Here is a 13,286-nt window from a genome sequence, read left to right on the forward strand (position 1 = left end):
AAAGAAATGAATTGCATGCTAATGCTTTGAAAATAATGTATACCGGTATTAAGAATCTTTAATTATCAGATAACAGGTGTATAATAAAATAATAAAAAAGTAAAGGAGTGGATGTCGTTGATTTTATTGTTATTCATTGATTATAGTATATACAAGTATTATCAATAAACTGGATAAATTTGTCTATAAAAGGCTTAAAAAACTGTCTACTTCCATTACTATGATTTTTGTTTCACATTATTTGGCTTGAAGACAAGTTTTTGTTAGTAAAATACACACAACTAATAGTATTAATCTGATAATAGAATTTACATATAAGGAATATTAATTAAAGGTTTGGTTATCTTTGATTCAACAGAAAACATCAAATATTATATTACTATTATTATAATATCCTACAAAATTGTTATAAATAAATAACATAGTTTCTTGTGTTTTATTGCTCCAATATAAATAATCAATAATAGAAAATGAGATTTAAAATAAAAATAGGGAGATTGGCCAGTTTAATATTGACTTTTACATATTTATTATTGGAAATAGGGCAATATGATTTTGTTAGCTGCGAGGAAGTTTCAATAAAGCTAAGTAATCAGAATAATTTAAGAGGATCAAGTTCTAGTTCGATAGGTGTAGGCTCTGAAGGAGTACTTGTTCCTTCACAAACAATAAACCAGGATTACATTGACAAGTATTCAAAAAATGTGGAAGATTTTTTGGACAATGTAAACTTTTATTTAACACTAAGTGTTTCATTGGAAGTATTTAGTTCTATATGTTTTGTACTTTGTTTACGTGGATTATCCGACCAAGAAACAGCAAAAAGAGGAAATATAATGGGTATCGTAGGTATAATATCTGCAATAGCAGCCACATTTCTAGCTCCTACATTTTCAATGAACTGGTTAATGTTTATTGTACCCTTTGGATCGGCACTATTAATAGGTATTCCTATATCTCATTTTGTTTCAATGGTGAATCTTCCTCAATTAGTTGCGCTATTTCACTCATTTGTTGGTTTGGCTGCAATGTTAATTACATTTGCAAATCTTTGGAGTCCTTTCCAAGCAATGGAAAATGTAATATCGAAAATTCACTACCTTGAAATGTTTGTAGGTGAATCAATAGCAGCGATAACATTTACAGGAAGTTTAGTAGCAGCAGGTAAGCTTCATGAAATACTTCCAACAGGTGCGTTGAGAATTCCTGGACGCCACTTTTTGAATTTATTCATGGTAGCAGGTTTACTTGCTCTTGGATTTGTTTTTATATTTATCAAGGATTACTTCCAGAGGACATACATAATGTATGGAAATAGTTTGCTTTCAATGTTATTGGGGGTACATTTGGTAGCATCTATAGGTGGAGCTGATATGCCTGTTGTTATTTCAATGTTAAATTCTTATTCTGGATGGGCAACAGCATTCACAGGCTTTTTGATACAATCTAAAATATTAATCATATGTGGGGCTCTCATAGGCTCTTCAGGAGCAATTCTTTCCCACGTAATGTGTTCAGGAATGAACAGGTCCTTGGCTAATGTAATGTTTGGTGGTTGGGAATCCAGAAATTCTGCATCATCTGGTGAAAATGTCCAAAATAGGGATTTATCAGAGGTAAATGAAACAAATACCAACAAAGTAGCAAGAGATCTACTTTCTTCTTCAAAAGTTTTGATAGTACCAGGCTATGGCATGGCCGTATCAAGATCTCAAAATGACGTGGCTTCAATAGTTAATGCTTTGAGATCAAGGAATGTGCATGTAGAATTTGCAATACATCCCGTAGCTGGAAGAATGCCAGGTCATATGAATGTATTACTGGCAGAAGCAAACGTTCCTTATTCAATTGTAAAAGAAATGGATGAGGTAAATCATATAATGGAAAATTTTGACACAGTTCTGGTTATCGGGGCAAATGATATAGTAAATCCATTAGCATTAGAGACCGGCTCTAAAATAAGTGGAATGCCCGTAGTTGAAGTTTGGAGAGCTCCTAAAGTTATCGTTAGTAAAAGAAGTATGGGTCAGGGTTATGCTGCCATTGAGAATCCGTTATTTTTTATGAATAATGTTGAAATGTTATTTGGAAATGCAAAGGATTCAATGACGGGAATTCTTCATAACATATTAAGTATTTCACCTGAACAAAATAGAGGAGTTCTTAATGCTGATCTCGAGAGTTCAGATAATGAAAATTGCGAATTAGATGGAAATTCTAATGACAAGCCACAATCTGAAGAGGAGTTTCCAGAACCAACGATGAGTATTGGTATACTGAAAGAATTAGAGAATGAGAAACTTGTTTCAATATCCCCAAACTATGTAAAAAAGTTAAGAAAACTAGGATTCCGTGTTCTTGTAGAAACAGGTGCTGGTGAGAAAAGCAGGTTTAGTGATGATTCATATGAGAAGACTGGATGTACGATAATGGCAACGAGTCACGATGTAATTAGTAGATCAGACGTTTTGGTTAAAGTTCAGAAGCCTTCTGAAGAGGAGATTTCACAAATGCATTCTGGTCAAACACTAATAAGTTATATTTGGCCAGGACAAAACAAAGCTCTTTTAGAGAAATTAGCAAATAAAGGAGTGGTATCAATAGCTTTAGATGAAGTACCTAGGACAACAAAAGCACAAAAGTTAGATATAAGAAGCAGCATGAGTAACTTGGCGGGTTATAGAGCTGTAATTGAAGCTTTTGTTCAACTTCCTAAATTGTCAAAGACATCTATTACTGCAGCTGGTAGAGTAGATGCTGCCAAAGTATTCATTATTGGAGCTGGGGTGGCTGGACTTCAGGCGATTGCAACAGCCAAGAATCTTGGTGCTGAGGTATTTGCAAGTGATTCAAGAACATCTACAAAAGAAGAAGTTGAAAGTTTGGGAGCTAAGTTCATAAAAATTGAATTTGAAGAAGAAGGTGAATCTGGAGCAGGTTATTCAAGAGAAATGAGTAAAGAGTATTCAGATGCACAGGCTAAAACATATACCAAGTTAATTAAAGATTGCGACGTCGTCATTTCAACAGCATTGGTACCTGGAAAACCCTCACCAAAAATAATTACAGCTGATATGGCAAGATCTATGAAACCTGGAAGTGTCATAGTTGATATGGCAGCAGAAATGGCAGATATTAACTCAGGTTGGGGAGGTAATTGCGAAATCACTAAAAGAGACCAGATATATGTTGATGATCAAAGTGGAATAACTATTATTGGTTTAACTAACTTACCTTCTACAATGCCCTCTCAAGCCTCTGAACTATTTAGCATGAATGTTTTTAACCTTTTAGAGGAATTGGGTGGGGCAGAAAACTTCTCAGTCAATATGGAAGATGAATTAATTAAAGAGATGGTTGTTACAATAAATGAAAAAATTTCCTATATTCCTCCAAGTGAGAAACCTTCATTTGTAACTAACAAAGCAAATTCATCTAATGTAATTGGCATTAATCCAGTAAACGATAATTTTTCCTCGAATAGACAACAAGAAAGTGAAGAATTCTCAGCTCCTAATATATTTAGAAATATGATGTATTCAAATATTTCATTCAGTTTCCTTGTTATTTTGTCTATTTCTATTACTGTTGGGCTTGGTTACATGCTAGACCATGAAACTCTTGGAAATATATTGCTTTTCAGTTTGTCCGTTATAGTTGGTTATTATTGTGTTTGGAATGTTACACCTTCCTTACATACTCCTTTGATGTCAGTAACTAATGCTTTATCTGGAATTATTTTACTTGGAGCAATGTTAGAGTGTGGCCCGGTAATTATTTTCAAAGATTTTCAGGTGTTTTCATTAATGCTATTCCTTGCAATGTTCTTCAGTTCTATTAATATTATTGGTGGTTTCTATGTAACAACTAGAATGCTTTTAATGTTCAATGATTTTTCTGGAAACAATATTTCAAATATCAAGACAGATACAAATCACACACGTGTGATTTGAAAAGTTACATAGTATCATATTATCGAGACAAAAAATTCACAAATTACAAATAATGTCACTAATGAAATCCTAATAATAATAGTTATTGTAATGCGAATTTAGACAATTATTGAAATTATTCTAAAATTATACAATTTAGATACTATTAATTTCTATCTATAACTTTTGCATATTAGACTCTAGATTATCACTATAAATACATAATATATAAAACGCGAGTTCTATTTATTAACTCTTCTTTTTGTTTTTATTTATTTTTTACATTTATTTAAAATCAATATAATTATATCATTGAAACAATTATAATGTCAAAGTAAAACTAAAATCCAAATATTAAAGTATCATATAACTGGAAATTGGCAGCATGCTAATATAGTTATATATATATTTAATAATTTTTTACTAAGAATTATATGACACTTCAACTTTGAACATACATTAATTCTCACTGAGGTCCTTTCTTGTTTTGTATAATTTAATTGTTGAAGCAGGAATTATCTAATTAACCAAATAAATCAGAAAGGCCTCACTGCAACCGTTGTTCAAATTCAAGACGAATAATCAGGGTTGAACCTTTATTTAATGTCAGTTATAAGTTTTAAATCACAACCAAAAAACATAAAACGCAGCTTAACACTAGAATATCGAGATCTATTTGAAATGAAAGGGGGAAAAAGCACAGATACAGGCTCAAGGTCAAATCAAAATTAATCTAAACTCTGTATTCAATTTCACTTTAATTTAATACTAAATGGCATCAGAGAAGACGCATAGCTATTTACATTGAGCAAATAAGAAGAGTACTTCATCAAGAAAATACTGAGGCTGCTTCAAAATACATCTAATTTGCCTAAATTCAAAATGCCGTGTCATAGACCTTTTTAATACATCTTCATGGGTTTGTCCATTTTACATCAATATTGCAAAATTAATTTACGATTGTTGAGATTGGTGGCTAACACCTTGTCCTTGATTTTGGTTCTGACCCTGATTTTGGTTTTGATTGTGATAGTATCCTCTTCCTCTACCTCTTCCACGACCTCTGCCTCTACCACGACCCCTTCCTCTGTTGCGACGTCTTGTATCACCTTTAACTGGGGCTCCATTAGGACCAGAAACATTTACTGCCTTGCGACGTCCTTTATCATCTGTCTCTATTTCGTATTCTACTCTTTCATCTTGACCCAAGGATCTGAAACCTTCAATATTGATGCTTTGTTGGTGTACGAAGATGTCTTCTGAACCATCGTCGGGTGTGATGAACCCGAATCCTTTCGTAGAATCGAACCACTTGCAAACTCCGGACAAAGGCATTTTTTCTTTGGAGTGTAACGTACTTCCTTTATTCAATATCTTATTTAAAAAAAAAAAACTCAAAGTGTTGTTTCAATGGTACCCTTATAAATACCTAGTAGGGTGCCTCAACTGCTTTACCGCTAAAAATTACACTTTTTTCTATTAGTAAATTATAATTAAATTATTCAAATTAAATATACTACAAGCAATATTTATATATAATTTTGTGTATATAATATTTATCATTTGCGATGATATATTTTGATTATTAATTAACTGATTTATATATATATATATATATATATATATATATACATATATATATATATACATACATACATATATATATATATATATATATATATATGTAGGTAAATATGAGACGATTGAGACATGTCTCATCTTTGTAAGCAGCTAGGCGGTATCCCCACATCTACAGAGTGAATATTTCGACAGCAATGAACTAAATAAAATTATTGTCGGGAGAGAATACAAGTGATATAGAAGCGGGACGGAGGAAGATAATAATTAAATCAAGTAGGTTGGAATGAACAAAGTCGTAAAAAGACATACTAGTACAAAGGAAATAACACTTAAATATAAGACGGTTGTTATTTTATAATAGTTGTCAAGAATTCAAATTAAAAACCTATATAAATATAACGACGTTGTAGAACGAATGAAATAACTGTAGGTTCATTCTTGGCGCACTTAAATACAATAATTTCAATGTTTAATAGATGTAAATTTCACTTCAGGTTGATCCTAATTTATTATATTTCTTGAATATGTGATATAAAATTATGGAAAGTGAATCAGTATTATACTTTGTCATAACAATTTGCATTATATTATTACCAGCTGCAATAATCAATTAAAATGTTCATTAGGTTAAACATGTGATTGTCAAGTGAACATATGTTTGTACACTATTAATCTCAAATCTTATCCAGAGATGTATATGCATATGCTTAAATATGTCTTTATCCTCTAAATTTCTAAATATATTCTATTATGTATTCTCGAACAAAACACGAATGAATTGTTCGTATTGAAGGCAACTGACATCACTTTCATCTTAGATTATTCTTTTCTTTTTTCTGCCTGAATTTCTGCGAGAATTGAATTCATTCCACTTTCTTGGAACTGACTGCGAAAAATCAACGTGTATTCTGTGTTTGAAAGTTGTTTTGTTTAGTTAATTCCTGAAAGGACCATATATTTAACTAAGGACATAATAAACTTACCTTCTGTCGTCAATTATTGCATCTTGCATTTTTAAAAAAGCCAACTCACATTCATCTTTTGTTTCAAATTCAATAAATGCATACTGCAACGAGTCACGTGTTTTATAATCTCGAACAATATTACATGATTTTATATTTCCGAATCTCGAAAAAATAAGTTCCAAATCCTCATCTTCTGTAACAGGGTTTAGCTTGCAAACAAAAAGAATATTTTCAGGAGGTTTAAAATCTGCGCTTGGAATATCACCCAATATTTCAAGAGTAATGGCTCTTGATTTGGCTTCCCTAGCAGCAATTAAATCTAGTATTCGAATTTCATCTTCATCATTTAATTCATTAGTATTATCATCTACTTCAGGTCTGGGTGATCTCAAAGGAATGTATTCACTTAAACCTAATAGGTCCTCATATGGATCATCTAATATATATGTATGGAGAATTCGCACCCTTGCTAGGGGTGAAAAATCATCGTCAGTAATGACATTTTCTAATTTGTTCAGTGTGTCAATTCCTTCTTCAACTTGACCAAATATAACATGGTTTCCATCCAAACTAGGTAAATTAATACCAAATGTTATATAAAATTCTGACCCTATGCTTTTTTTATTATTTATTCTGTTTACGAATCCTACTCTACCTGCCTTATTATGTTTTATTCCAGAATTAACCACAATCCTCTCTTCTATTGACTCCTGTATACCTTTACCCAGCAAATCATATATAGATATATTGCCATGCTTTTTTGAATTACCAGTTCTTGCAATAAATCCCTTCTCAATTTTATAAAATTCGCTGTTGTTATAATATTTTATCTTGCATAGTTTCAAAAAATTTATGCAGGCCTCTTTAGACAAATCTGTTATTAAATCAATTACTATATCTCCTAATGTTGTCACAATCAAAACCGACATTTTTTCTGTTTAGGATATAATTAAAAATTATATATCTATTTATCAGATTTATATTTAAATTTATCATTTTTATAAGCGGGATTGCTGTATTTCTTAGACTTCTCAATGCTTCTTATGTAAGGAACTATTTCGAGTAAATTGTATAATAAATAACAAGTTACATCCTATTTGAGACCATTCTATATTTGTTTTACTGACACAATAATTCCATATTGATAAAACTAACTCAATAAATCAAACCACTACCTTACCCATTTCGATAAATAATTAATTAGGAAACAGGTTATAATGTCATAAATATTGCAACAAGAAAACTATTTTTTCAGAACATTAGTGTATAATTCAACTGAGATTTGATTGAGATAAACTGAAAAATGATTCGATCATTTATTGGGACTTATATGAAAAAAAAAGATAAATTAGAACCCCAAAACAGGAATATATTACACAGAGGTTATTGCAAATTAGAATCAAGAGATATCCAAAACTTCTTTTCTCAACTGACAAAAAATAAAAGAAAAAAAGAAAAAAAGAGGTAGGGAATAGACATGAGATAATTGTTTTGCTTTACTTTTTTTAGTAATGAAAATTCATTGACCATTGAAGCGAAGATTAAAATAAGAGAATGTGTTGATAATGTTAAATTGGGTGTAAAAACAGTATGTTTCTGATATTAATCAATATAAATCAAACAAATTAACATTAATTCATTTATTTTTAGGGTGCTTTAATTGGTTTTGTTTTCGGAGGAATTAATGGTACATACCATGCAATTAAATACAAAAGTTATATTTCTATACCTATATCAACGGTAAGTTTTTTCACTTAAATTTTTACCAATAATATAAGATTTTTTTTTTGCAAAATAAATTAATCTTTTAAAAAATCAATTTTATATTAATAAAACATTATGTTTCTCTTTTATCCACTTACATTGTTATGTATACATTTTTTTATGGCATATTCAATAAAATTCCTGAATAATTGATTTAACCCGTTTATAACAAAAACTAAAAAAAGATTGGAGGTGCGATATCTTTTGGATTTTTCCTTGGATGTGGAATGCTAGTTAGATGCCAAGATTCAGATGAATTTAAATACTATTCATTTAAAATTAATAAAAATAATATAGAGGAAAATCACATAGAACAACATCCATAATTATTCTGATTTTATGACATCAATTATTTTGATTTATTACCTTTACATTATTCTTACATCTTATTACAACGTTTAATTAAATTTGTCTTCCGCGATTTTTTTTTCGCACGTGGTTTCTTGCTCCTATTTTGGGTCATGCAGGTGTTAGCGCCAAACATGACCTCTAATTTCCTAATCTTAGATGGTTATTTTTGCAAAAAAAAACTCTAAATAAAAATTTTATTACTTATTGAATATCTTTTATTCCTGATAAATTGAACGAATAGGTTATCTATCGTAGGATATATTGCGCCATAAATAAAAGAACTTTTAAAAAATATTTTCGAAAAAATGGCAAGAAGACGAGTTTTCGGAATGTGCAATCCTATTTTGGATGTGGTCTTGAAAACGGATTCAAAGAGATTAAATGATTTAGGTCTCAAGGTAGGAACTTCCATAGTTAGAAAAGATGAAGAAGTTTTCAAATTAATCAATCGAATAGTTTCAAGTAACGAAGAAGTAAACTTTGTAATTGGTGGATCTCTTTTAAATAGTCTACGAGTATGTAAGGACCTCTCAAACAGAGATAAGGCTTGTGACTCCCTTTCCGTATCTTTTTCTGGTGGTATAAGTGACGACTCTGGCGGTATCTTGCTTCAGGAATTGCTGACAGAAGCAGAGATAGAATACAACTTCCATATATCAAACAAATCCAATTTAGAAACAGGAAGATGTTTGGTACTAGTTACTAACAATGAGAGGACTTTGATTACTGGTTTGGGATCTGCGAGGGACTATTCCATACAAACGTTTGACTCGAAAGAGATTCAACAAATCTTAACCGAATCCAAGATAGTTGCAACTAGTGGGTATTTCGTTGAAGTTTGCTTCGAGGCAGTTTTGAGGGCAGCAAAGCATTGCGAGTCAACTAAAGAACTTGAACCCTCATCTTTGTGTTTCTTTGTATTTGGGCTTTCAGCAGAGTTTGTTCCAAAAAAATACATTAAGGAGCTCTATCAACTATTCAATATGATAGATTTCATGATTGGAAATGAGAGGGAATTCATATCACTATATAAGTATTTATCAGAATTCCTTGGAAAAACAGAATCTGAAACTGTTGAAGAACTCGAAAAATTAGTTGAACAAGAAGAGGGATTATTAGAAGAGTTTCTTAAGGACATACATTCACACCTTAAACCTAATTGTACTATTCTTTGTACAAGAGGTTCAAAACCTGTAATATCCTTGAGTTATTGTGATAATAGTGTCAATATTAAACACCACAAATGTATCTATGTTCCGAAAGAGAGACTTGTAGACTTCAATGGTTGTGGTGATGCATTCTTAGGGGGTTTTATTTATGGACTTTCAAATTCTTTCCCTCTGGATGCATCTGTTTATATGGGGCACTTTGCTGCCTCGAACGTATCACAAAATGTGGGATGCTCTTTCGACTTTTCCAATAAACCCACTCTTGAAGAAGTACTGAACGTTCTTAAGTATCAGGAATAGCTCAAAGTATGAGTTTGAATATCTAAACCTTTATTCTGACAAACACATTTATTTTTGTTAATTATTTTCATACTTCCCACTTGAGTTATTTTTCTTATATTTCGGGCATTACTATACAGCGGTACTTTGTGTGATATGGGCGCCAATAACAGTATTTTGTTGCCTAGCAAATGCGAAAACAAGACAAAAAGACAGAAGGCTTTGATTACAGGAGAAAGTGAGAGAAGTAAAGAGAATGGAATAAGCATTAGTAAGAAGGTAGAAGCTATAAGATATAGTTGAAGTTCAAATGTTTGAAACAATACAAGTAGAGTAAATATCAATAAATAAAAGGTTTCTTATTTCTTTACTTGTTTTACGGATTCTATATACATAAAAAATCGAATAATCATTTGAATTAAATGATTACTCCTTTCAATAAAAAATAAAACAAGTGACAAATAGGTATCTCTTTATTTTCATAATTATCTTTTAGATAATTACTTGATGAAACAAATATTCGTATCTATATAAATTTTTAGAAACACAGAAATAAAGTTTTGTTTTAAATCTGAGAATCATAAAATGCCGGTTATACCTGCAGTTGACTTTGTTTCACAATATTACCTTCCATTAGTTGAAAGAATTCAAATCGTGGATAAGGATATCTCTCAGGTACACCCAAAAATTTGGGTATTTTCCTCAAATGACGTGGATTCACTTTGTTCCACAAATATATTGATAAATCAGATGTTTAAACATGATAACGTTCCTTGTCTATTGAATTGTGTAAGCCATTATAATGAAATTTTGGGAATCTTGCAAGAATACAGAGATTATAAGAAGCAACTTGAACATGTTAAGGCATGTGTATTAATTAATTTAGGAGCAGTAGTAAATATCTTTCATTCATTGAGACTTTGGTTTGGAGAAAATCTTGAATTTTGGATTTTTGATTTCCACAGACCTGCAATGGAGGAGCTAATGGCATCTAAAGTTGATGAATTTAGCAATAGTGTACTGATAATTTCACTTCAAGAATATAACTACATGATTAATACTAAACGAAAGAAGAGAAACAGAAATGAACTAGAAGAGACTTCTAATCCATCTGATTCAAATGAAAACGTCAATCCATTTGATTATAGAGATGAAGAAATAGTTGATAAAAACTATAATATTCGAAATGAAAGATTAGATCATTTTGCGGAGGTTCAATCATCTTCTCTATATGGAAGAAACGGCAACAACCCTTTAGCTTCTCTTTCTCAAACATTAGATGATATAGATACTTTCATGGGAACTTCAAATACATCAGGAGGAATATATGATGTTAAAATTCAAAAGAGCGAGAATGAAACCTATTTTGAAAATGAAAATAATAAAAATTCTGATTTTCTTTTTGGAGAGTATTGTGGAGACCCAAGTAGCCTAGTAATTTTGCAAACATTAGATAACTCACTAACTTCAGATAGAATTGACGGTGATGTACTTTGGAATGCCTCTATTGGAGTAAGTTGGTGTTACATTAATAGATATGTTGAGTTGTTGGAATATGAACTTTACTTCGATCTTATGAATGGAATCCTTTCTAGATATACATGTAATGTTGATGCTAATGATTTGTTTTCAGATAGTGGAAATAGAAAAAAAAATAAAGGTAAGAATAGCTGGCCAAAATATTTAAGAAATGACCTTTCCTTGCCCCTTTATAGGCACTGGAATCTCTTAGAATCTGTTGTTAATTGCGAATATCTCTTTGCATATATGGGTCTATGGAGAATAGAAAATTCAAGAGATTCTGTTATGAACGCAAGAGTTTCCGCAGGAATATCAATGGATGATTTTACTACTAAATTCTGTTTATTAAGTAAGGAAAAAGCTAAGAGAATAGTTAAAATTTTTCCTCGCGGGTTTTCTGGATTTGGAAATGACTCTGAAGAAAGTGTATTGGCCTTACAAGTTCCAACATTTATTAAGAGGCTTCCTTCAATTGTCCTAGATTATGGTATTCATCCTTATTTATCGTCTTTAGACATGGCAATCATATTACATTCCCTTCTCACAAATGACAGTAGATCTCTTTTAATAGATGGTGAAGAAAGCTTATTGGATTCCATTTCTTCTAGTATTTTACGGAATGAAAATGTAAATTTTGAAAACTTTGAACTATCTAATATTCAATCAAAAGGAAAAATGAGCAATATTGAAGGAATTAATGTTGAAAATGGAAACATGACCCAAATATTTAACCAAGAACGAAAAATGGAACTGATGTTTCGTGATAGCTTTAGGGTCGGGCTTCAATTATTGGACCTTTCTGGATCAAATTCTGAAGCAGGAATAGGCTTAGGAGGTTTAGGTTCAAATTCTTTGAATTACTACAATAGTAATAATTATTATTCATCATCTTATTCATGGAGGCACCTTAAACGCTATTTGGATGAAGCCAAATTTCTACTTTCACAGCGTTTTAGGTATGTTAAAATGTTACTTACGTCTGAGATTGGTATTAAAAGTCTCATTAAACACAACTATTTTACATTGGCTGAACTTAGCGACATTGAAATATCACATCCATTTAACTTGAGATTAATAGGGTATTCCGTAATAGATGTTATAAGAAAATCTCAAGATCTCCAGAACAAATTTGTTCTTATAAATAAGAATAGTAACTCTAAGATCTCAACTATCATTGGGATCACTCCTGGATATGATAATAATACTCCTAATGTATTTGGAGCTATATTCTCTAAGGTAATTGATATACTTTTTGAAGAAAATCAGGGTTTTTCTGATGAGGATCACTATTTCGTTCAAGATGAGTTCGACTTTTCTATTCTTAGGATTCACAACAATATAGTTGGTAGATTCATATCTAACCTATTTAAGTATATCGAAAGTAATAGAAACTTGCTTAATATTTGATAATAAATTTAAAAATTGAACTGCAAATATCAAAATCATTTTCTGCTTTTTATTTTCACTTAACGCTAACCGAAATTTTGTATTAAAACAATACTACTTAAATCAATTAAACTACTAGTTGAAATTCAAAAACGAAAATAGAATTAAATATAATTATTTTTCTCTAACAGAAAGTTGTGTGTTTTGTTTATTCTCTACTTGCATCCTACTAAAAGGAAAACCCGCCTAGCGATCATTGTAAATATGATCTCGAATTAAAATTTCGGATTGTGAAAATTTCTGCAGGAAAATTATCACATTTTTTAGATATGTCTTTT

The 13,286-nt window shown here is 30.9% G+C and overlaps 6 protein-coding genes across 6 annotated transcripts; 4 read left to right on the forward strand and 2 right to left on the reverse strand.

Annotated features, from left to right (window-relative positions):
- Positions 1-470: 470 nt before the first annotated feature.
- Positions 471-3,953, forward strand: FG386_002609 (pyridine nucleotide/NAD(P) transhydrogenase alpha plus beta subunit; the record flags this gene model as incomplete). Its single annotated transcript, XM_067342058.1, has 1 exon — positions 471-3,953. One exon carries the CDS (start codon positions 471-473, stop codon positions 3,951-3,953), a length of 3,483 nt encoding a protein of 1,160 aa, XP_067197663.1.
- A 933-nt stretch (positions 3,954-4,886) lies between these two features.
- Positions 4,887-5,267, reverse strand: FG386_002610 (cold shock RNA binding domain of the OB fold; the record flags this gene model as incomplete). Its single annotated transcript, XM_067342059.1, has 1 exon — positions 4,887-5,267. One exon carries the CDS (start codon positions 5,265-5,267, stop codon positions 4,887-4,889), a length of 381 nt encoding a protein of 126 aa, XP_067197664.1.
- A 1,225-nt stretch (positions 5,268-6,492) lies between these two features.
- On the reverse strand, positions 6,493-7,407 carry FG386_002611 (cyclophilin-RNA interacting protein; the record flags this gene model as incomplete). Its single annotated transcript, XM_067342060.1, has 1 exon — positions 6,493-7,407. One exon carries the CDS (start codon positions 7,405-7,407, stop codon positions 6,493-6,495), a length of 915 nt encoding a protein of 304 aa, XP_067197665.1.
- A 374-nt stretch (positions 7,408-7,781) lies between these two features.
- On the forward strand, positions 7,782-8,568 carry FG386_002612 (uncharacterized protein; the record flags this gene model as incomplete). Its single annotated transcript, XM_067342061.1, has 4 exons — positions 7,782-7,942; positions 7,988-8,066; positions 8,129-8,218; positions 8,428-8,568. The coding sequence occupies 4 exons, from the start codon at positions 7,782-7,784 to the stop codon at positions 8,566-8,568; spliced, it is 471 nt and encodes a 156-aa protein (XP_067197666.1).
- Positions 8,569-8,898: 330 nt separating this feature from the next.
- FG386_002613 (uncharacterized protein) lies at positions 8,899-10,062 on the forward strand (the record flags this gene model as incomplete). The annotated part of the gene is made up of 1 exon (XM_067342062.1): positions 8,899-10,062. One exon carries the CDS (start codon positions 8,899-8,901, stop codon positions 10,060-10,062), a length of 1,164 nt encoding a protein of 387 aa, XP_067197667.1.
- Positions 10,063-10,626: 564 nt separating this feature from the next.
- FG386_002614 (CDC45 like proteinhypothetical protein horizontal transfer) lies at positions 10,627-12,969 on the forward strand (the record flags this gene model as incomplete). The annotated part of the gene is made up of 1 exon (XM_067342063.1): positions 10,627-12,969. The coding sequence occupies one exon, from the start codon at positions 10,627-10,629 to the stop codon at positions 12,967-12,969; it is 2,343 nt and encodes a 780-aa protein (XP_067197668.1).
- Between the last annotated feature and the right edge of the window lie 317 nt (positions 12,970-13,286).

This window comes from Cryptosporidium ryanae (genome assembly GCF_009792415.1).
Source record: "Cryptosporidium ryanae isolate 45019 chromosome Unknown contig_5, whole genome shotgun sequence".
Taxonomy (NCBI): Eukaryota; Apicomplexa; class Conoidasida; order Eucoccidiorida; family Cryptosporidiidae; genus Cryptosporidium; species Cryptosporidium ryanae.